Source organism: Anopheles cruzii, chromosome 2 (assembly GCF_943734635.1).
Source record: "Anopheles cruzii chromosome 2, idAnoCruzAS_RS32_06, whole genome shotgun sequence".
Classification (NCBI taxonomy): domain Eukaryota; kingdom Metazoa; phylum Arthropoda; class Insecta; order Diptera; family Culicidae; genus Anopheles; species Anopheles cruzii.
The window spans coordinates 9,421,678-9,443,265 of record NC_069144.1 but is presented as its reverse complement, the minus strand read 5'-3'; the positions used below and the strand labels follow the sequence as shown (position 1 = coordinate 9,443,265).

General features: G+C 51.7%; 7 protein-coding genes across 9 annotated transcripts; 5 read left to right on the top strand and 2 right to left on the bottom strand.

Moving 5' to 3' along the window:
* Positions 1–33: 33 nt before the first annotated feature.
* Positions 34–1,787, top strand: LOC128268762 (phenoloxidase-activating factor 2-like). Of its 2 annotated transcripts, none has more exons than XM_053005966.1 (3): positions 34–138; positions 323–464; positions 524–1,787. In XM_053005966.1, exons 2-3 carry the CDS (start codon positions 369–371, stop codon positions 1,709–1,711), a joined length of 1,284 nt encoding a protein of 427 aa, XP_052861926.1. In that variant the 5' UTR covers positions 34–138; positions 323–368; the 3' UTR covers positions 1,712–1,787. The 2 variants fall into 2 exon arrangements, with proteins under 2 accessions (XP_052861926.1, XP_052861927.1); XM_053005967.1 differs by having other exon boundaries at positions 51–138; positions 281–464.
* On the bottom strand, positions 1,756–3,421 carry LOC128268763 (phenoloxidase-activating factor 2-like). Its single transcript, XM_053005968.1, has 2 exons — positions 3,323–3,421; positions 1,756–3,252 (listed from the first exon to the last, which is right to left on the bottom strand). The coding sequence occupies exon 2, from the start codon at positions 3,088–3,090 to the stop codon at positions 1,816–1,818; it is 1,275 nt and encodes a 424-aa protein (XP_052861928.1). The 5' UTR covers positions 3,091–3,252; positions 3,323–3,421; the 3' UTR covers positions 1,756–1,815.
* Positions 3,422–4,915: 1,494 nt separating this feature from the next.
* Positions 4,916–6,561, top strand: LOC128278373 (phenoloxidase-activating factor 2-like). The gene is made up of 3 exons (XM_053017095.1): positions 4,916–5,168; positions 5,235–5,384; positions 5,460–6,561. Exons 1-3 carry the CDS (start codon positions 4,965–4,967, stop codon positions 6,474–6,476), a joined length of 1,371 nt encoding a protein of 456 aa, XP_052873055.1. The 5' UTR covers positions 4,916–4,964; the 3' UTR covers positions 6,477–6,561.
* A 2,068-nt stretch (positions 6,562–8,629) lies between these two features.
* Positions 8,630–10,087, top strand: LOC128278374 (phenoloxidase-activating factor 2-like). Of its 2 annotated transcripts, none has more exons than XM_053017098.1 (2): positions 8,630–8,884; positions 8,975–10,087. In XM_053017098.1, exons 1-2 carry the CDS (start codon positions 8,651–8,653, stop codon positions 10,025–10,027), a joined length of 1,287 nt encoding a protein of 428 aa, XP_052873058.1. In that variant the 5' UTR covers positions 8,630–8,650; the 3' UTR covers positions 10,028–10,087. The 2 variants fall into 2 exon arrangements, with proteins under 2 accessions (XP_052873058.1, XP_052873056.1); XM_053017096.1 differs by having other exon boundaries at positions 8,630–8,905.
* A 24-nt stretch (positions 10,088–10,111) lies between these two features.
* LOC128278372 (uncharacterized) lies at positions 10,112–11,580 on the bottom strand. The gene is made up of 2 exons (XM_053017094.1): positions 10,722–11,580; positions 10,112–10,654 (listed from the first exon to the last, which is right to left on the bottom strand). Exons 1-2 carry the CDS (start codon positions 11,535–11,537, stop codon positions 10,160–10,162), a joined length of 1,311 nt encoding a protein of 436 aa, XP_052873054.1. The 5' UTR covers positions 11,538–11,580; the 3' UTR covers positions 10,112–10,159.
* Positions 11,581–12,389: 809 nt separating this feature from the next.
* Positions 12,390–13,754, top strand: LOC128267280 (phenoloxidase-activating factor 2-like). Its single transcript, XM_053004086.1, has 3 exons — positions 12,390–12,500; positions 12,571–12,856; positions 12,922–13,754. Exons 1-3 carry the CDS (start codon positions 12,429–12,431, stop codon positions 13,683–13,685), a joined length of 1,122 nt encoding a protein of 373 aa, XP_052860046.1. The 5' UTR covers positions 12,390–12,428; the 3' UTR covers positions 13,686–13,754.
* Positions 13,755–15,688: 1,934 nt separating this feature from the next.
* LOC128277612 (phenoloxidase-activating factor 2-like) lies at positions 15,689–17,189 on the top strand. The gene is made up of 3 exons (XM_053016092.1): positions 15,689–16,029; positions 16,104–16,269; positions 16,345–17,189. The coding sequence occupies exons 1-3, from the start codon at positions 15,716–15,718 to the stop codon at positions 17,131–17,133; spliced, it is 1,269 nt and encodes a 422-aa protein (XP_052872052.1). The 5' UTR covers positions 15,689–15,715; the 3' UTR covers positions 17,134–17,189.
* The last annotated feature ends 4,399 nt before the right edge of the window (positions 17,190–21,588 follow it).

The window sequence follows — 21,588 nt, the reverse complement described above, 5'->3', positions numbered from 1 at the left end:
TAGCACGCTTATCAAGGATTCGCCAGGCGTTCGGTGAAAGCCATGGGACGAAACGATCTTTTCCGTACAAATTCCCAACCGATGGTTATTCATGTAATTTTCAACACTTCATAATCCAGCTTACCTACAAGTACTCAGGTGGGTAGTAAAACCGTTGTCCAGTACTGCCGTTCGCCATACAATATTCTCCATCCATTCTCCGTTATTCGCTCCATCAGATTCTGCTGGCCAAGAAGGCAGAATGAGTGTCTGAAACACTTATCACTGCGTTGGCTTCTAGATTCATCGAGCGTGCAGTCAGTGGCTAAACCATTCGTTGCAGGCACGTCTTGTGAGAAGGAAGTTGGTTGTGCTGAAGTTCGGCGACAATGGTGACAGGGCGGCAGAAGCGGCAGCAGAGGTTGGGCATTTTCTGCGGTGTCTTTATGCTGTGTACATTTGCAGTAGCTGCAAAGGAGTACCAGGTGAGCTCAAAACTAGCCCAAGCGCCCTTGCCATTGGATTAATCAAACTGTTTTGACAGAACTGCACTACCAGTGACTCTAAGCCAGGCATCTGCGTCTATCAGTATCAGTGCATTAACGGAGTCCTCGGTGTTTCCGGTGAAAACATCATCGATGTGCGATTCTTCGATGACTGCAATGATTATCTCATGAAGTGCTGCATTGAACCGGTTGATGACGATGAACCGGAAACGGCAACGGACCCGCCGCCGTCCGCGGATACTGTCGCTGAGTCCACGACGGTTGGACCCGCAGGACCTACGCAGGAGCCACCGCCCTCCACGGGTGGAAGTGATCGTGGAAAAGGGAACCGTCCTGGTGTGATAGTGCCACCGTACGCCCCGCAGGAGTGTGGGCAGCGTAATCCACGGGGCGTTATGTTCAGAATTCAAAACGAGGAATTTAGTGAGACCGAGTACGGCGAGTATCCGTGGGTGGTGGCCATCTTTCGACGAGTGAACGGCTCCTCGCTGAAGTATCTATGCGGTGGAGCATTGCTCGATGGAGCGGCGGTCCTCACGACGAGCACCTGTCTTTACAAGTACCGCAACAACCCTAGCCAACTGGTGGTCCGGCTGGGTGAGTGGGACATGAGCACGACCCGCGAACCGATACCGCACGTGGACAGCGATGTACAGACGCTGCACGTCCACCCTCAGTACGGGTTGACGAGCAAGATCAACGACATTGCCATCGTGATTCTCACCGATACGGTGGAGTTCAATCACACGGTCGGCGTGGTGTGTCTACCGCCGCAAAGTAGCGAGCACTGGCCGAACTTTAAAGATGTCATCGGTGTTGGCTGGGGTGAGGTACCCAAATTTGTCCAAAAGCAGCCGCAGACCATTCTAAAGAAGGCTCACCTGACGTCCGTAGACCACGAGTCCTGCCAGCGGAAGCTTCGCAAGCTGGTGGGGCCAAAGTACACGCTGCACCGAAGCTTTCTGTGTGCCGAGGGAACACCACCGGAAATGTTACCGTGCAACGGGGACAACGGATCACCGTACATGGCGGAGATCGAGCGGGGCAGTGAGCGGTACTATCTCGTGGGGCTCATCTCGTGGGGCTTCGACTGCAATCACTCGAACGCACCGGCTGTGATGACCAATGTGGCGTACAATCGAGAGTGGATCGATGAGGTGATCCGAAGTGAGCATCTTAGTCCGTGGAGCTACACCTACCAACGGACGGAGGAATTCGGAGAATAATAAAGCCACAAAGCACCAGCGAACACCGTTTGTATTGAACGGACTTCTTTGCTTTTATTCGTTGCGAATACATTGAGACTAGAAAGTCAAGCTCATCTAGGTGGTTATTTAATTTTTTTCAAAGTTTTATCAATCCAATTCCGGAAGTGAGCAACATTGGTGAGGACGGTGTGTACGGTATTGTTCTGGTAGCACCCGTAGCCCCACGATACCAAACCGTGAATATAGTAGCGATCGTCGGAACGGGGAACTTCAATCACCGCCGGTGCTCCTGCATCACCGCTACAGGGTCGCTCGTCAAGCTGGGTACTGGCACACACGAAGCTTTCGTCGAGCCGGTAGTTTACAGGCTGGTGCCGGTTTCGTAGATCCTTCTGACAAGTGGCCCGATTGATGGAATGCAATAGGACCGTCTTGAGGATGTTCGATCCCGCCGATTGAGCCTCCACCGGTTGCACCGTAGCGCCCCACCCGGTGACCAGGATGTTTTCCGTATTACGCACAGAATATTCGGCCAATGGCAAGCACACGGGTTGAATGGTTGGACCGTAGGTAACGTGGGCGGTGAGCTCCAGTATCGCTATGTTGTTGATCATCGAGTTAAATCGAAAGTCGGCGTGTTTGTGCACCCGTTGCACTCCGTAGTCCACCGGAGCCAGCGGTTCGATGCTTGCGTTCAGATCCCACTCGCCAAGTCGCACTCGCAGTTGATCCTTCGCACGATCGCAGAGGACAATGCAGTAAGCTGTCGTCAGAACGGCCCGTTCGCTGATGAGGGCACCGTTGCAGCAGTAGCGTTTTTGAGGCATAGCAAAAATGGCCACCATCCACGGTATCTCTCCGTACTCGGTGCGGTCTAGTACGTTCAGCGGTCGCTCAGCGATACCATTGGCGGTCCGTTGTCCACACTCGGTGTAGCTGAACAACGCGCTAGATATGCTCGGTTTAAGCACTAGCATATTGTTACTCCCAGCATCCGGCGAAGGTGTTGTGTCCATTGTTGTTGGCGATACAGGCGACGATGGTGACAAGATTCCACCATCAGGCGTTTGGAATGATTGAGTATCGTATTCTTGACCTTCCGTTCGGTTTCCGTTTTGATCTATGATATCATCCAGATCGCTGATAACCGTGGTTGGAAGTTCGGGCTCAGAAGTCGAAGGGATTTCTTCCAACGGTTTCCCTGTGGTGGCGAATGGTGTTGGTGTTGCTGCTGGCAATATGTCATTCGTCATTCCGATCTGCTCAACAGTGGTGGACTCCTTCGGGCAGCACACCTCTTTATACGTTGCGCAGGCGTTGATACGTAATCGGAAAACGCGAACCTGACAGTCGCTCTTGAGAACACAGTATCCTCTTCCTTCATCGCACTCCAACATCCGGGCAGGAGGTTTTGTTGGTGCCTCTGGAATGGTGTTCGTTGCACAACAGTGATAACCCTTGGAACAGGAACCTGAGGTGCGAAGATCTATCTGCGCTTCTTCATCGCATTCCGACTGTGGAAGGCACTGGCCAGCATACCCGTTGACTGTCGTGCAGGTCTAATGGAGGTACAAAATAACATATACCACCCAGCTGTTTGTGTCCTTGTTCCTTCTATATTCAACATACCTGAACGCTAGTACCACCGATAGTTGTTTGCTGTGCTGAAGTCCCGGCCCAGATCACGAACAGCACCGCGCACAGGACGCTTCCGACGCATCTGCCGTGCATTATGGTACAAGATTAACTGACATTACTACTTTCGCACGTCTGCTCGGTGATGCTCAGGTTCCGGGCACGTTGTTGATAACCGCACACTGATAGCGTGCCCGTTGCTCCGGAGAATGTTTTAAGTATCTTGAGGATCCCCGCAAAAACGGGAATCCCAGTGACGGTGAATATGAATCGCAATATTAAGCGCTCAATCAAAGCAATCAAAACCACCATAATGGTGATCTGTTGCTTATGATCCGACAACGATCCTCGGAACCATTGCTTGAGAACAGATTCGTGATAGAAAGAGAGATAAGTGTAATGTCCTCTCCAAATTAAGAATATTCGTTTGGGAACCTACTTATTTTTGATTGACTTTAGAACTACATGAGTCCCCGGCAAGATCACTTTTGGTGTTTGGGTCCAGCCAACCAATCTGACCTATGATGACTCTTGTGCGTCTCGCCTGATAGCGTTTTTCGCCCTAGTTCATCCCTCGTCGTGGTGATTTCGGACTCTCAACGTGCCTCTCTTCACTCGGTACTTCTCTGTTTGGGGTTTTTGTTTCATGTTCCTGCTTCGAGCTACTTTCCTTCGCTCTGTTAGCTATTTAGGACCGTATCTCGTCCGTCATTGCACACCACTTGTCCTATAGGCGGAACAATTCTAGATGTAAGTGTAGACCCCAGTGTGTCACTGTTTTAGTGATCGGTTCCGGCCGAACCGATCATTCGGACACCGGTGCATAGCCAATTGCAGAGGACCGCCGACAATATGCCGGATATCAAGTGACGGCGCGCGGCCCTGCCAACCAGTGGTCAAACCGGTTGATCACGGGGGTTTCGTTGTTGTGGCTTTTCCACAATCCTCATTAAAACCTGTTTGTCGTGCCGCGGTGTGGTTCGATCGATCAACTGGATGAGCAAACGAGGGCCAAGGCCTTTACTCTGTCTTAATCGTTCGTTCGTAGAATATGCAGAGGCCAGATTGTGATTGTCACACGTTTGTTTTTTTTATTACGAATTATTTATGGACCTCACATCATTGACGATCGTTGTTTGATCGCACATCGCCAACTGCAGACAGAACCGTGCGAATCATAAAACGTTTGGCGTAGAGGTCAATGGTAAACAGCAGGTTTTCGGAGCCCGGTGCGTCGGAACCGGTTTTCAGGCGGCGGCAGGCGGCAGTGCGATTTGCGCGTTCCGGCCATCAAATTCGTTACGGCCGGTGGCCGCTGTCACCGCTCCATCTGGCCGTCGCTTTTTGTTTGTTTATTGTTAGCACTTGCGCGGAGGTGTGCGTGTCTATCAAGCTTATCAGTCTGCTACTCGGCTGTGGTGGTACCGGCCTCCCTCTCTCTCCTTCTCTTTCCCTGACTTTCTGTTTCTCTGTCCTTCTCAGACAGCACGAATACTAGTTTGGCGAAAAAAAATCCGGAACCCATTCGCCGCGAGTCGCGAGATTCGGCCCCGAAGCGGCCTGCAGTTAAAACATACCAACACGCTCCGACCGGACCTCATTCTCGCTTCAACCGCTTGACCAGTTCGTGCTCGGAATGCGTACTCCGCGGACGCTGACATTGGCAGTAACGGTGCTGGGGGTTGCTGCACTGCTCGGCTTCACACCGATCGCGGCGGACGAGCTCAGTTTGGACGATCTGATCAATAATGTGTTTACGACGGCGCCACCGGGAAAGGGAGCACCTCCGGCAACTCCGGCGCCTCCACCACCACCACCGGTACCGCCGGTAGGCCAGAAGGTAAGCTGTGCGGGTGTGTGACTGGAAGATGGCCGCCCACGACACTGACGTGCGTTCTAACTTCAGGGTGGACCATGTGGTGGGGAGGCGGTGTGCATTCAGAAGTTCCTCTGCTCGAACGCCAGCACTTCGGGCGAAGGCCTCATCGATATTCGCTTCTCGGACGACAACCCGTGTGTGGACTATCTGCTGCAGTGCTGCTACGAGGATGACATTGTAAGTAGCAAAAAAACCGAAGTGATCGCGCCCCGTGTGCTAACGCCGCTTGAACTACTTGAATCCCGCTGACAGATCCAACCACCGGGTGGTGATGGTATCGGCGGTGGTGGTATCGGAGGAGGCGGCGGTGGCATCGGCGGCGGCGGCGGCGGTGGTGGTATCGGCGGTGGTGGCGGTAGCGGCAGTGATGGTGGCAAACATCCAGTGGGCCCTCCGTCCGATGGCTCCGGTGGACCCGCGCCGCGAGAACTACACTGTGGCAGGCGTAACGTGGACGGTATCGGGTTCCGCATCACCGGCTCGAAGGACAACGAAGCGGAATACGGAGAGTTCCCGTGGATGATGGCGATCCTGAAGTCGGAGGAAGTGTTGGGACAGCTGCGCGAGAACGTGTACGCGTGCGGCGGCTCCCTGATTCACGAGCAGGTCGTCCTGACGGGGGCACACTGCGTCCAGAACAAGCAACCGTCGGAGCTGAAGGTTCGCGCCGGCGAGTGGGACACACAGACGAAGAACGAGATCTACCCGCACCAGGACCGCTCGGTGGTGGAGGTGATCGTACACCCGGAGTTCTACAAGGGCGGACTGTACAATGACGTGGCGCTGCTGTTCCTCGACTCGCCGTTCAAGTCGAACGAGGCCATCCAGCCGGTCTGTCTGCCACCGCAGGACATGGTGTTCGATCATCAGACGTGCTTTGCGTCCGGCTGGGGCAAGGATGTATTCGGGAAGGCCGGCTCCTACCAGGTCATTCTGAAGAAGATCGATCTTCCGGTCGTACCGAACGATCAGTGCCAGTCGGCCCTTCGCACGACCCGGCTCGGAGCCAAGTTTAACCTGCACAAGAGCTTCATGTGCGCAGGCGGCATCCCCGGTAAGGACACGTGCAAGGGTGACGGTGGCTCCCCGCTAGTGTGCCCGATCCCGAACCAACATCAGCACTACTACCAAAGCGGACTGGTGGCGTGGGGCATCGGGTGCGGCGAGAACGGTAAGCCGGGCGTGTACGCCAATGTGGCCAAGTTCCGCGGATGGATCGACCAGCACATGAACCAGCGTAACTTTGGCACCGCCAGCTACACTTTTTAGTCAGTGCTTGTGGCGCTTTCCAATTCGACCGGCTATCGAGGTGTTAATAATTCTCATAGAACTGTAGGCAATAAAATGAGACACGAAACAGACAAACATCCTGAGTTCTCGTTCTGATCTTGAGAAACATCTCATTTGCATGTTATTCGACGATTTATTTACTTTTTCATGCTTACTGATACAAAAATGTCAAAGGCTGTGTCGGACCGGAACTGTTTCTGTCGTTATTTTGATTGCATTGAAAGTAAGGACGATAGCCGGGAAGGGTAGCGGAGCAGACCCCGACAGCCCGGAACCGCAAACTTCTAGGCGGACGAAGGTACCATTTTTTTATTCCAATCTCGGCTGCGTCAGAAACAAGTTTTTCGGTGAATCCGTCAAACCGGCAAAGTGCGGGATCTGGATTTGCATCGATCGCCCATCGAGGTGTCAATAGTTCTCATAGAACTGTAGGCAAAAAATGAAACGCGAAACAGACAAACATTCTAATGTCTTCGATCTTGGGTAAGTTTTCAATTCCTCATTTGCAAGTTGCAAGTGAAGAGGGTTGAGTGAAGCAAATAACGAACCGGTTTTCGGTTTGCCGGACCGGTTAGGCACCGCTCGTCGCAGGACTCTTCAGGCTCGCCGGATGATTGTACAGTGGCCCATCTTCAGTCCGGTCAGTCTGCAACGTACATGCCAACCAAATTGTTCCACCTCACGATGGTGACCATAAATCATGCGCCTAGTGGTTCAAACCCCCCGGGAGGTTAGTGACGCGGAAATTCCAGCGATCGTCACTTGTTGTGTGCATTTTTCCGTTTTCGCATATTAATGGCTTGTATAATCGATAGCTCGTTGATTGTTCGGACGTCGTGGACCAATTAAAAACAGAATAGTTCAGACCACGGGGGAATCACAGCTTAAGCGACCAGCCTTCTGCGGGTTTTATTGCATGCAGATCGTGCGATCGTGTATAGCCAACACAAGCCAAGGATCACAAGCCAAGGAGGAGGATCAGGCTTTCCCATCAAGGGGTCGGGTTTTCTGCTGTCCATTAGGCCGATCTCCTTGACGTGGAGCAGCCGGGAAAAAGTTAGCACAATGTTTTGCTAAACAATCGATCTTATCAGTGACCACCGGGGAAAAGTGAGCCACCTCTTAAACACAGCTTCACCTTAGACTGGCGACGGCACCCTGGCGCGCCACATTAGTGATTGTAAAAGGGGATGCCGAAAAAACTGTGGCCGATTTCGTGTATTAAGGTCAGCGCAAGGTTATCGAGGGTTAAGCTTCTGCAGAGTTTCTAAACCGTCGCGACGCGCTCACCAGTTCTTCGCTCTACCGGGTCGTCTCCGACAGCTTATCGGTATTCCGGTTTCGGGGACCTGGGCAGAGTGCCACGGACACCAGTAGAGTTGTGAGTAATAGTAATAGTGGCCGAGCTGGCAGTAGTAGTAGTAGTAGATCCGCGGCGGCCCCGCGATCGGACCGCTCTCGATCTCTGGCAGTCCCCGCGGGAGATCGAGAGAATGAATGCCTTAAATCGTTACGATCGTCGCAGCGCTCGGTTCAATTGCGTTTCGACTGCGAACGGTGTCGCACGCGCTTTTGGGTGATCACGTCCCGCGACTCACCTCAGCTTGAAAGCCCCGTGGTCAAACCGGCTTCCCGGGAGCAGCTTCCTCCTGTTGTTGTTGTTGTGGTCGCTTTGAAGGTAAGACCGATAACCAGGAAGGGTAGCGAAGGTGGTTCCCCCGTCGTTTGTTATTGCCGTTCGCCATTGCGTGCTGTGAGTGTGAGTGGTGTCCGTTTTCTTATTCCGATCTCCGGGGCTGCAAACAAGTTTTCCGGTGAACCCGACAAACCGGCAAAGACCTTGCCGTGCCGTGCGCGCTGCCTACGGAGAGGATGGCTTTGCATCGATAAGCATCCGATGACGCTAATTAACAGGAATTCCCGGCTCGGATCGGAAATCGGTGCTGTGTTGGCGACAGCGACTATAATCCTTGCCGTTGTTTGGCTGATTACTTAGCAGTGCCTCTTTCGCTTGGCTTAATGTTTGGATTTTTTGTGTGTTTGTTTGTTGGAAAGCTGTGCTGCCGCCAGTGTCGAGGTCATCTGCTGCCCAACGTTGATTAGCATAACTTCTCTATTTCGCCCACAGTTTTCGAAGCTAGCGAGTCACAAAAATGTGGACAAAAAAGGCGATGCCACTGCTGGCCGTCGTGCTGGTCTCCCTGGTGGGTGTGGGCTTGGCCCAGGACAATCTGGACGATCTCTTCAACTCGGTATTCAACTTGACGGAGAATAAGAATACTCTTCCCGAGACGACCCCGAGCGGACCGGTGGCACCGGCACCGGTTGCACCGATTGCCCCGGTTGCACCGGCTGCACCGGCTGCATCCGCCGCACAGCCAGCACCAGCCGCCGTCGCTGATCAAAATGTAAGGGATTTACGGGAAAGTAGCTCCCATTCCGACGGCAACTAACGACGGGACTGGTTTTATTTGCAGACCTGCGCGGGCGAGTGTGTCCTGTACTATCTGTGCAGTGACAACGAGATCGTCACGGATGGTGCCGGCATCATCGACATTCGCGTCGGCGAAGATCAGACGCAGGTGAGCGAGTGCCCGCACTACATGCAAACTTGCTGTGAGAAGCGCTCGGTGGTGGAGGAACCACCACCGTCTCCGCAGCCGACCCCGGAGCAGCAACGGCGCGCTTCCTGCGGCTTCCGGAACGCGAACGGGCTCGGTTTCCGTATCACTGGCAACAAGGGCGGCGAATCGGAGTACGGCGAGTTCCCGTGGATGGTGGCGGTGCTGCGCGAGGAGCAGGTGGTCGACAAGAATCTGAACGTGTACGAGTGCGGAGCGTCGCTGATCGCACCGAACGTCGTCCTGACCGCGGCCCACTGCGTGTTCAACAAGCAGCGCGAACAGCTGCTGATCCGGGCCGGTGAGTGGGACACGCAGACGCGCAGCGAACTGCACTCCCACCAGGATCGCCGGGTGGCCCAGATGATCACGCACGAAGCGTTCAACAAGGCTTCGCTGGCGAACGACGTGGCCCTGCTGATCCTGACCGAACCGTTCCTGCTGGCGGAGAACGTCCAACCGATCTGTCTGCCGCCGCCGAACGCCAAGTTCGACGCGACCGAGTGCTTCGCGTCCGGCTGGGGCAAGAACATCTTCGGCAAGGAAGGTAAATATCAGGTGATCCTGAAGAAGGTCCAGCTGCCGGTCGTACCGCACGCCAAGTGCCAGGAATCGCTGCGCACGACGCGCCTTGGCCGACGGTTCGTACTGCACAACAGCTTCCTCTGTGCCGGTGGACGCGCCGGAGAGGATACGTGCCGCGGTGATGGTGGTTCGCCGCTGGTGTGCCCGATCCCGGGCTCACCGACCTACTACTACCAGGCGGGCATCGTAGCGTGGGGCATCGGCTGTGGCGAGAACAATATTCCCGGCGTGTACGGCAATGTGGCCTACTTCCGGGACTGGATCGACAAACAGCTCCAGAGCCACAACGTGGCAGCCCGTGACTACGTGTTCGCCGCCCCCTAAGACGTTCGATCGATGAAATAAAATTGCACCCGTCCGGTCCGAGATGTGTCGCGGCCAACAGATGACAAACCAATGGTGTCAGAGTGTGGTAGCGAGATAAGCGTAAGCGTTTTCCATTTATTTGCCCTTCTCTTACACCGGAAGATATTGACGCGAGGGCACCGGTCGTTGAGGCATCTGCATGAAGGTGGGGTTTTCCTGGTGCCGAAGCCAAGCCGAAAGGTGGTCCACCGCCAAACCGGTGCAATTGTTAACGAGTAGCGCGTGTAGCTTTGTAGCTCTCTGGCGGCGATCACCACAAACGACGGCTGAACCCTGCATCGAACGATCCTCACAATTGGCGCCGGGTTCGAAGCAAACCGTACCAGGATTGCAACCATTTACGTTGAACTTCGTTGGGTAGCTCCTCAGAAGGCTTTCGGAGCCTTGCACGTAAGCATCCTTGTTCCAACCGAAGACGTAACATTCGCCCAGCGGCTCACCTTCTGTGGTGAACCTTGCAAAACACTCTTCACCACCCTGTGGCGACGCCGCTTCTGACAGTCGAAGCAGGGCGGCGTTATTAGGAGCTGTTTCCGTCGCTGGGTCGTAATCCTCGTGGAGGATCAACTTATCGATCGTGTAGGTCTGTTGAAAAGAATGGATTGAAACGGTTCAAATCTCTCAGCCGAACTCTCTCCGCGAAGCTACGTACATCATCGTCCCGAATCGAAAACCGGTTCACAAGGTCATAGTTGCTGCCGAGGATCACGTAAAGGTTACTGGAAGTCGTACGCTCCACACAGCTGGCTAACGTGAGCACGATCTTTGGCGAAACCAGCACGCCACCGCAGAGAAACCGGTGACTGAGGAAGCCTTGCAAAACTTCCACCCGTGCCCAAACCGATACGAACCAGGCTGGGGAACCGTCGGCGCCGCCGGCCCCCTCGCAGTGGGTCTCCGGCTGCTTCACGGCGCTTTCCGCGTGATCGATCGCGTTGATCTCGTTAATGAGTCCTGTCCACATGTTTCGGTTCATCCGACAGCACACTTGACCCCCTGTGCATCCGACGGTTCCAGATGATTCAAACATGGTGCACATGCCGCCCGGCACGCAGGTTCCATTGCAAACTGCTTGGATCGACGGTTCCACGGACTTACAGCAGATGTAATCGCCGGGACATTTCTCATCGGACATCAGCCGCACATCGAGCAGACCCTCACCGTACTCGTTGTCCAGATAGTCTCCCGAACACTGGTCTTCGCTCAAAACGCACGCGGTCGCGCAGAATGGCTGGCTCTTGGGTACGTTCCCCATGGTTAACGTTCCCATGGATACGTCGCAGCACACTGCTCCCGGTTGGCACTCCTCGTCGGTGTCAACCAACCGCAGATCCACTTCAGGCGCTGGACAAAGCTCTTCCGGGACGCAGACGCATGCTCCCGAAATCGACACGATCAAGTGCAAAAGAACTATCGCCAGTACCGCGAATAGAAGCGATCGAGTGAGAGCGGGCTTCCAGCGGGCCATCTTTCTACGGTGGCTTTGGCTTCGGTGGACACTGTCGTGGGGAACGTTCAAACGTTACTGAATGTTGAGCCAACACTCAGCTTAGTTGGAGGGGTCGATCTTCTCCAGTCCTCTATCGGTCCGTCCGGTGGAGGTCTCGGAAATGTTACATAATTGTTTTCATCGCGATGTTTTTAAGTAAACATTTACTCGTCACGGCGCAATTGAAAGCAAACCGACCTTGACGAGACCCTACAAGGTAGGTGGGAAGATTTTACTCTCAACTCCCAAGAGCTCGGACAGTAGGTTATAATTATTCACTATCCACTATCGAACATCTGTAGTCGATGCTGGCTGGACAGAAAGTCGGGTAGTAATGAAAGGTACTGGAACTGGTGTGATTCACCAAGAGTCTCCATACCCCTTTCGGATTTTTGGGCACATTTTGGACTTTCCATTTTCTGTAGGTCACCATAACCCTATAAGGTTTCGTGGTTAGTCCGCAGATCAGCGCATTGGCATCATCTTTAAGTGATCTGGTGGTTTTTAAGGCGATGAAGCCATCAAGTGATTGCCAATTCTCTGCTCGGAAGATAGGGCCATAGACATTGGCTTTTATTCGCTCCAACCGGTCCACAGGGATTACTGTCGACCGGTCAGTGTCAAGATGCCTTCGACGTTGCAGACCGGTTCGAGTGGGAGACACCCGATCGTAGCCCGAGCCGTGATCTTCGTTGTCGTTGTCGTCGTCGTCATCGTTTGCGTACTGGTCATCGTTATAGTAATCGGACTCTGCTTCAGCCGATCGGATCGTTATTTGTTTACCCCCTCTCGGTGGAGCTACGCGACGCCAGTAGCTTACATCGCGTTCGCGAAACACCATCGCAACGGGGTTCGCGATCCGGCTGCACCATGAACCTACTCGTCGCGGGATTTATTCCCCTGGTGCTTCTCGTAACGCTGGCGGGAGGCGTCCATGGTCAGGTATGCAGCGGGGCTCGATGGGAGGTGCTTGAACGCGAAAAGTCACCGAACGTCTTATCTTTGCCCGTAGAGCACCTGCAGTGGTAAGTGTGTGCCGCTCAAGAACTGTCTTCAGGATGAAGACGATGCGCCACCGGAAGTGGATCTGCGGATCGGGCAGGAGGAATCGACCGTGGTTGGCCAGTGTGCGCACTACCTGGATGTGTGCTGCTCGGACGATCACATCAGCGAGGAACAATCATCAGCGACGAATGGTCCAAGAACGACGACGGAGGAACAGTTCCAACCGTGTGGTCAGCGTAACACGGACGGTGTTGGCTTCCGGATCGGTGGCGTTGTTGATGAAGCGGAATATGGTATGACACACGTCTAGCCCAGCTGATGGGGAGTCTCCTTACTGTTACTGCTTGCACACTTTCAGGCGAGTTCCCGTGGACTCTACTCGTGATGGAGACGACGGATATCGGCGATTTCGGTAGGAAGGAGATATACGTGTGCGTTGCGTCCCTGCTGGCCCCCAATGTGGCCCTTACGGTGGCTCACAACGTCGTTAACAAGACGGCCAGAAACCTTTTGGTGCGCGCCGGAGAATGGGACACCCGAACGGACTCGGAGGTACTACCGACACAGGAAAGTGGCGTGCAAAATGTTCTGGTACACGAACGCTACAACCATCACCACCATTTCGACGTGGCGCTACTCGTGCTGGCGAAGCCATTCTATCCGGCCGAAAACGTGCAGACCATCTGTCTGCCTCCGCCGGGAGTTCGGCCCGCGGCGACCACCGAGTGCATCACCGGGGGCTGGGGCAAGGACAAGTTTGGCAAGGGCGGCGTTTACCAGCAGATCCTGAAGCGCGTTACACTGCCCATCGTGCAGTCGGGCAAGTGTCAGGAGGCGCTTCGAACCACCCGGCTCGGGGTCAAGTATAACCTTCACAGTTCGTTCCTGTGTGCCGGCGGGAAGGAGGGTGCCGATGTGTGCTCCGGTGACGGTGGAGCCGCCCTCGTGTGTCCAATGCACGGTTCGTCGACGCGCTACTATCAGGCGGGTATCGTCGCTTGGGGAATCGGGTGCGGTGATAAGGTTCCCGGTGTTTACGTGGACGTTCCGTCCGTTCGGGACTGGATCGTGAACAACCTGCAGTCGCTGTCCGTAAATCGCATGTTCTACGAAGGGTCTTGACAGTGCCGACAGTGGCGACTTATTTAAATTAGTATAAAACGTATCCTGATGAAAATACACAATGAATGCTACCAATAATTATTTCTTTCCTTGATTTTAATGTCATAATTCGGAGCCTTCCTAATCTTTCGGTAAAGCAGCACCATGGTCCTTGGGCAAACAACAAGTTCTACTTTTCCAAAGTCAAAACAAAACCTGCTCCTTGACCTGCTCACGAGGTTATCGACATAACCCACCACCGAAAACTTTGGTGCCTTTCGGCTTATCTGTTGAAAAAAAATTTGTGTGTCACGGACATTTTTGACAGCCATCGAAAAAGCCCACAGAACCGGCCTCATTCGGTGCTGGTGGTTTAGAAAACAAATGCGCTTAGAAGAGGTCAACTCAGGGGACAGACTGCGATCGAGACATTGCAAGATCAACCCAAAGTTGAGACTGTCTGACTTCGTGAGAGATTTTAAATTAAATCATTAATTAATGAGAATCGCTGAAGATTTTGTTCATACTTACACTGTATTGTACCAACCCTATCTGAACACTTTTATTTGTAGAAATATGGGTAAATCCTACACAATCCGCTGCGGTTGTGCTCGGACAACAACGGTAAAACCTGTGCCGGGGCTACCTCTCACGTTAAGCAACGACGAACGGACGAATTGTAAACAAACAGAATTTCCAAGCTCCTAATCTCGCACGATCGAGCTCACAATGCCCGGTTAGTGTTAGTGTGCTTCTACTGCAGTATGGCTGTGTGTGCAGTGCAGAGCCTTGTGGGACAGGTTTGCCATCAATTTCGTGGGTAATCCCCGCCATTTGATGAACGTGTCCGGTCGCAGATCAAGTTTGTAGCTCGGGGTGCTCAACCATAGCAAATCCAGTTATCGACGAGCTTCACGGTGCGTAATCCTTTTCCTACTTGAGCTGTGTGCGTGTGCCAGAATTCGCCTGTTTATCTCGTGTTTCGCGAAAGAGAGCCACCCAAACACCATCGCCGAACGCCACCCCCCCTCCAACGCGATCGCCTAAACGAAACACCTTCGCGGCGATCGTCGATCGCGATCGCGGAGTTAGTTGCGTACCGGCGCTTCAGCCAGTCGGATTCGTTTCCTGCGCTTGCGTGCGTGCGTGTGTGTGTGCATAGCAGTCGCGGTCGCCCCAGCACAGTGTTGCCCTAGTGTTTCACCTCGTACCGTCTCGACTTCACAGTTGATCGAGCAACTGGCGTGTGCGTTCTGTTCGTTTGCTATTTTCCTCTTTCGGGTAAGTAGTGGCCCAATTTTCATTTGCCATTTGTTGGGTCACCAGCATTCGACAGCCTTTTTAGTGGCGGCCGTTTGGGCGTTTTTGCAACGAATTACGGATTGACTAACGTGCCGACAATTGGCCGGTGCGTGATGCAAACAAAATCGAAACCAAGGCTGGTGGAGGCCAAACCGAGTGTCCGGCAAGAATGGTAACGGCGAACGGCGCTTCAAACTGCATCGAGCCACGGGAAGTTTTTCATCCGTCAAAAATTGCAGCATCCTTGAGTTTTGTTGATGTCGGTGACCTTCTGATAAACCAGAACGAAATAAGATCGCCGATCGGTCGATTTCGTGGCTCCCTTCAGGGAAACCGGATTGGGGATCTGTTCAGACACAACCGAGTGGAAAGATGGAGTGGAGCGTTGCAAATGGAACAGGTTTCGGTGGCGGCGTCTTATCGCAAGGTCAAGTTGGCTGAACGTAAAGTATAGACCTTCGAAGTTGGAATGAATATTGGCGGAAAATAAGAATTAAATCTATGTTGGAGAAGCGCTTTGTTGTTATTAATAAAATACAAGTAAATCAGGGGGATTTCAGTTTCTCAGGTAGCAAACTAATCGCATCGCTCGAAGACAATGAAATGGAGACGCAAGCAGCGGGTTTCCCCTGCGTTGCGTAATCGAACGCCCGAACGCGCCCATATTGCCTCACTGATTCTATTTATTTTTCTCCTTTGTTTGCCTTCCCCAAAAGACGGTCCGTTTGCACAGCACTCGCGTCTCAAAAATGATCTACACTTGGAAGGTGCTGGTGACTCTCGGTGCGTTGGGGATCGCCTCTTTCGCCAAGGCGCAGGTTCCCATAGATAGGATCTTCTTCGCCGACAACGATACGATCTTGAACTTTGCCAACCGTGTCGGAGAGGAGGAGAACGTAGGTTCGCAGGCCACGAGCGACCCGCTGGATGCGATTATACCAACGCAACGCCCGACGACGCTGCTGACGGCCCAGGGTGAACGGTGTACCTGCGTACCGTACTTTGCCTGCCGGCCCCAACCCGAGTTTGCCGAACAGAACAAATTCAACGAGATCGATGTCCAGTAGGTGCCGGAGGATGGAAATAACACCGGGCAGGATCGTTTAACCGGCTTTGTGCTCTTAACCTCTTCCGCAGATACAATCCGGAAAGCTGCCAGGATGTGCTGGATGTTTGCTGCCGCGAAGTCGATTCGCTGGTGGTGCCCATGAACAATACTCCGGGGGTTCTGCCGGTCGGGCGGCCGAAAGGTTGTGGGTTGCGCAACATCGGTGGCATCGATTTCGCGTTGACGGGTAACTTCGTGAGTACCTAAACCTTACTCCTTTTCGGTTAAGCGACAGCATTGTGACTGTGTACGTGTATTGTTTTGCTTCAGAACAACGAAGCCGGCTTCGGTGAATTTCCGTGGACGGTGGCGATCGTCAAAACGCAAGACGGCAGCAGCAGCTGCGGCGGATCGCTGATCCACCCGAACCTCGTTCTGACCGGGGCCCACTGCGTGCAGGGCTTCCGACAGGGTCAGCTGAAGGTCCGTGCAGGCGAATGGGACACGCAGACGACGAAGGAACGACTCCCGTTCCAGGAGCGGGCAATTACGCGAGTTAACACCCACCCGGAGTATAACCCGCGCAGCTTGGCGTACGACGTAGCCATCGTGGAACTGGACAGTCCGATCCAGTTGACCGAGCACATTAACGTAGTGTGCCTTCCGCCGGCCAACTTTGACACGCGGCGTACGGATTGCTTCGCCACGGGCTGGGGCAAGCAGCAGTTCGGGAAGGCGGGCAAGTACAGCGTGATCATGAAAAAGGTCCCGCTTCCGCTGGTGACATCGTCCACGTGCGAGCGGCAACTGCAAGCCACGCGACTCACCGCCCGGTTCCGGCTGCATCAGACGTTCATCTGTGCCGGTGGCGAGCGCGGCGTCGACACGTGCGAAGGCGATGGAGGGGCTCCGCTGGTGTGCCCGATTGGTGCGGCCTCCGAAAGCCGCTATGCACAGGTGGGCGCCGTGGCTTGGGGAATCGGTTGCCATGATGCCGTCCCGGCGGTGTACTCGAACGTGATCCTGTTCCGCTCGTGGATCGACAACATCGTACGAACGCTGGGCTTTGACACGAACGTGTACGATGCAACGCTATCCGCTTTGGCGGGACTGTTCTAGACAGAGGCGTTTGGCCACCCTTCCTACTCAGCTTGAGAGACCAATAAACGGAGTAATGTTGGATCAAATAAAAAAGTTGTTATTTGGAATCTCCCAACACGTGCGCCTAACAGTATGCAATCGCAATACATCTTCGCTGGGTGAACTTTCGACAGAGCTTTTTGGTGTCAGACGAACGGAGAGAAAACTCAAATCTAAATTCTCTCTCCAATTTTGTTGTCTTTAATCTTCATCATTTCGATTTAATCATTTATCTTTTCTTAAATCTTTTAAAATGGACAATATTGTTGAAATTTCTGTTAAGAAAAAAAACACATAAAATACTCTGACAAATTTTGGTTTTGTTGCTTTAGTTAATTGTTCGTTTGCTTAATGGAAATTATAAATCCAATCACATTGATCGTAACGTCTGCAAAACAAATCGACTAACAGTCCAAGGTATGTTACTTATATTCGGAAGTCTTGTAATTGAAAGAGTTTTTGTCTCCAATCAAAAAATGCACATATTTAATTGCTAGCCAAGGGTGGGGGACTAGCTGGCCTCTTCTTCAACATCGCGCTGGATCAGGGACTCTGGCGTGGAGAGCTCAGGGACCATCTTCTTCAAGGCCAGTCAGATCCTGGCCTATACCGATGATAGAGACATTATAGGTCGAAGGATCTCCGATGTAGCTCATGCTTACATGGGAATTAAGCAAGCTGCAGACAATATCAGTCTGCAGATAAACGAGACCAAGACATAATTGCTAATGATGCCACCGTCAGCAGCACTGCCACTGTAACTAATAGGTAACCGAACAATGACATAATGGAGGAGATACGAGTCATGTTGCTAGGAGCCAACAGGTCATTCTACAGTCTGAGAAAATTATTTCGCTCATATCTCGTAGGGTTACCCATAATCTTTACAATGCCTGTCGCTACTCATACACGCATCTAAAACATGGAAGCTGTCCAAAACTGACAAAGCCATCTTTGCCGCTTCCAAAAGGGCAGATGCTCAGATCGATTGCATGTTAATGGACTAACGAAGTCCAACCAGCCCGCAAAGTCTTCTTAGGCCGTCCAGCGGGGTTTTTATTGAAACGAATTATTTTGTGTTGCTTTTTATTTGAATCAAAACACAAAATTTTATCTCCTTCCGAAGCTGCAACTTCTTTCCGCCCCGAACGTATTTCATTCCGCAGTCGCATCGTCAACGGGATAGAAGCGTTTGTTGTTATACAGGTAGTCAATTCTACACGAGGGCATCAATTCATGCAGCCGTTCGGCAAAACAATCAGACGCCCAGTTCTTGAGGAACAATCTCTTCAGCAAAGGGAACTTTGCCGGTATCTGGTAAAGGTCATCGTCCGGCATCAGCGTAAAAGGTAGAGGTATAGTCTTTGCCGATGAAAGAAAAGGGTAAGAATTTATTTGATTAGACATCCCTTAGCTGGTCTCTCTCTCTCTCTCTGATATACGTGGGGTGATCAAAAAATTTTGCGAAATTATAATTTCCGCGGGCTACGTGTATCCGATTATTCGATTTTGTGGCATTAGGTAGCTACACATGTCAGTGACTTATTGTGTAAAGTTCGGCCATTTTGAGTAATCAGTTTATTTTTGACAGCTTTTTTGCTTGGACAAGTTTTGGCTCACCGGCGAGGCCGTATTTATCTCCTAAATCGTCCTAAAGATATTTTGCCACCAACTTTTTTGAAAAGAGACAAAAATCGCCCAAATACTACTTACGATACGATACTTAGCTCGCGAAATTCCAGTTTTGCAAAACTTTTTGATCACCCCTCGTACATATGTATGTACATTGTACATATGTACACGTACATAACCGTACAATGTCAAGCACCGAACGTTGTTGGGATGAATGATACGAATTTCAAAAAGGCCTGGTAATTTTAGGTCCTGCAAATGTACCAATCTATCAAATCTGATAAAATCGTCTGGTACTGTCGGGAGCTGGAAAAGGAAATCAAAAAGTTCGAATAAGTGCATCGAGGGTCTAGAATCCACATTTCAAATTACCCTAGAAAAGAAGACTAGTTCTAAGCGTCGAAGACAAGAAAACGTGTCGCATATGAATTGTAATTCATCGCGAGATATGCGATCCGTGATTTGCAGACAGCTCAATCGTGGAACAACTTCGAAAAGGTTCTCGAGAAAAACTCGAGAAGGATGCATTCTCAATTCAACTGATTCGAGCGACGTCATAACTCCACGAAGAATTTTTCTATCCACTTCTCCTTCTAATGAAAAGTGCTGCAAAAAATAGCATATGAGTAAAATATACCTTTCTGCTTTTCATTTGCTTACCTTCAGCTTTTTTAGCTGCACCAGTGACTCCTAAAGTCCTTCGTACGGCCAACATAGAAAAAGGGCTAGATGTGTTAGCTCAGAACAGTGGTTAGTAATAGATTTAACCCATTCTACCGGTAAACTCATGCAGATTGAAATTCGTTGAAGGAAGCGGTGCCTTCGAAAAAAACTATCAGCTAAGCTTGAAATAATCGCCTCTTGGACCGTGCAATACGATGGATATTCAGCAAAGACCAAGTCTTCTAGCAGTGGGAACGTTAGCTCGAGAAAGGGTTGCAACAGTTGTATTTCCAATTTTCTCACATGAGCGAGCTTCAACTGTCCACTGAAGTATCTCCATGCTTCCATTTCTAGATCTGTCGAGCAACTCATGTTTAGACACTGTAAATATGGGGTATTCAGTTTGCTAGGAAAGAAGTCAAATTTAGCGACTGTTGACCCGAAGAACACCAGCGATTTTAGCTTCGGTAAAATCGGGAACGGTCCATTCGTTTTGCAGTAGGGACCCAATAAATTCATCGACAAATGCCTTAGTTCAGGAGCTTCCAGTAAAATCAATCGGAATTCCTCGCTAGTTACAGCACATTGAAGGTCCAACCTTCGGACGTGTGGCTGTATCGTGTGCAGTAACCGTACTAAGCTTTCAAGATGATCATCGGACGACAAATAATCCTTTAGACGAACGTTTCGATAACACCTTTTGCTGTTGATCATAACTGTTTTCCAATATTCGGGATCAAGAAGAACCAACAACACACGGTCCATCCTTCGGTCCGAAAACGTAAGCTCTGACCACCGACGACACACGAAGCACGCTTTCTTCAGCTCGTACACATCGAGGTGGTCGAAAATCGCGCATAACATCTACCGAAAAAAAACACTTGTTACTCAGCTACATTTGCTTGAAAATGTGAATCTCTTACTTCATCGGGCAAATCGTTTAGGTTCATATTGTACCACGAATGTTTACTGCGTAAAATTGTTTTAAACTGAAACGACCGATGGCAACGGGTGCTAGTTCCGAACTGCATTGAAAACCGAGCTATCAGAGTCAATATCAAAAGACAGGACTACTTCAATGATAAACGCTTCAACCCTATTGACGATGGAACTGCGAATTGAAAGATGCACCGAAAGAAGGTGCAGCTGGGGGGAGAAGGTGCTACAGCGGAAGGAGATAAAGTTAAGTGTTATGATTCAAATAAAAAGCCACTCAAGTAGTCTGTTGCAATACAAGTACCAGAATTACTCCAGTGTCGTCTGTGAACATGACTGTAAACTGACTACGCCAACGGGATGGCCTATTGGCTCACATCACGCATCTGAGACATGGACTCTGTCCAAAACTGACGAAACCCTCTCAGCCGGAAAAGTAAGTAAGTGTGCAAGTTATTTCCAATCCAAATAATGCACATATTTAAGACAAACCTCGGGAAACTCGTCAAGTGATACCCTGTTCGGTCGATGCTAACTCTGCTTTTATTCCAAAAGCACATCGAGTATCATTCCGGAACACGTAAATAAACACGTAAAGTCATCATCACGCACTTCACGCCCACGTTTCGCGTGCTCGCGAGAGAGAGAGAGCAAGAGTGAGCAACGAATCTATCACCTCGATGAAGGCGATGAGCATTCGATGGTGTGCCAAACGTGCGAGAACGTGCATTTGGGGCAGCGTTTCTATGCGATTAATTCTTCCTATTTTTGAACCCTTCCCGCGGGCAAGGGCTGAAAACAAGGCAAGCACCCTCGCGGGACTTTGGCGGAGCCGATGATGTCTGGTGATGCTGGAAGGCGCTGGCGATAATTAGCGGTCACCAACGGTTCCCCAGAGGCTGGCTCACTATCCGGCGCAGTTATCAAGGCGCTGAGAAGAAGAGAGGCACAAAAATATACGACAAAAAAAACGGTAGCTCACTCACTGCCGCTATCACCATCTCACTCGCGCTCACGCTCCTATCGCTCACGGTACTCGTGCATCTCTGTTTCGCACGCTCCCCGGTATCGCCGGTTCGCTCACACTTCGTTTCCATTTCGCTCACGCACGGTGCGCTACGTACGAATAAAGAAACAACGAATAGAAAAACAACCGGCTGAGCGAAGGGCGAGCGGAGGAGCGCGGCGCTGCACTCCCCGCAC

Bases quoted from the DNA above. Each gene is read 5' to 3' on its own strand.
- LOC128278374 (XM_053017096.1), top strand. From the start codon at position 8,651: ATGTGGACAAAAAAGGCGATGCCACTGCTGGCCGTCGTGCTGGTCTCC. The intron at 8,906-8,974 runs GTAAGGGATTTA...TTTTATTTGCAG, and splicing joins CCGCCGTCGCTGATCAAAAT to ACCTGCGCGGGCGAGTGTGT.
- LOC128267280 (XM_053004086.1), top strand. From the start codon at position 12,429: ATGAACCTACTCGTCGCGGGATTTATTCCCCTGGTGCTTCTCGTAACG. The intron at 12,501-12,570 runs GTATGCAGCGGG...CTTTGCCCGTAG, and splicing joins CGGGAGGCGTCCATGGTCAG to AGCACCTGCAGTGGTAAGTG. The intron at 12,857-12,921 runs GTATGACACACG...GCACACTTTCAG, and splicing joins TGTTGATGAAGCGGAATATG to GCGAGTTCCCGTGGACTCTA.
- LOC128278372 (XM_053017094.1), bottom strand. From the start codon at position 11,537: ATGGCCCGCTGGAAGCCCGCTCTCACTCGATCGCTTCTATTCGCGGTA. The intron at 10,655-10,721 runs GTACGTAGCTTC...TCTTTTCAACAG, and splicing joins TTTCGATTCGGGACGATGAT to ACCTACACGATCGATAAGTT.
- LOC128268763 (XM_053005968.1), bottom strand. From the start codon at position 3,090: ATGTTGGAGTGCGATGAAGGAAGAGGATACTGTGTTCTCAAGAGCGAC.
- LOC128277612 (XM_053016092.1), top strand. From the start codon at position 15,716: ATGATCTACACTTGGAAGGTGCTGGTGACTCTCGGTGCGTTGGGGATC. The intron at 16,030-16,103 runs GTAGGTGCCGGA...CCTCTTCCGCAG, and splicing joins TTCAACGAGATCGATGTCCA to ATACAATCCGGAAAGCTGCC. The intron at 16,270-16,344 runs GTGAGTACCTAA...GTTTTGCTTCAG, and splicing joins TCGCGTTGACGGGTAACTTC to AACAACGAAGCCGGCTTCGG.
- LOC128268762 (XM_053005966.1), top strand. From the start codon at position 369: ATGGTGACAGGGCGGCAGAAGCGGCAGCAGAGGTTGGGCATTTTCTGC. The intron at 465-523 runs GTGAGCTCAAAA...CTGTTTTGACAG, and splicing joins TAGCTGCAAAGGAGTACCAG to AACTGCACTACCAGTGACTC.
- LOC128278373 (XM_053017095.1), top strand. From the start codon at position 4,965: ATGCGTACTCCGCGGACGCTGACATTGGCAGTAACGGTGCTGGGGGTT. The intron at 5,169-5,234 runs GTAAGCTGTGCG...TTCTAACTTCAG, and splicing joins TACCGCCGGTAGGCCAGAAG to GGTGGACCATGTGGTGGGGA. The intron at 5,385-5,459 runs GTAAGTAGCAAA...TCCCGCTGACAG, and splicing joins GCTGCTACGAGGATGACATT to ATCCAACCACCGGGTGGTGA.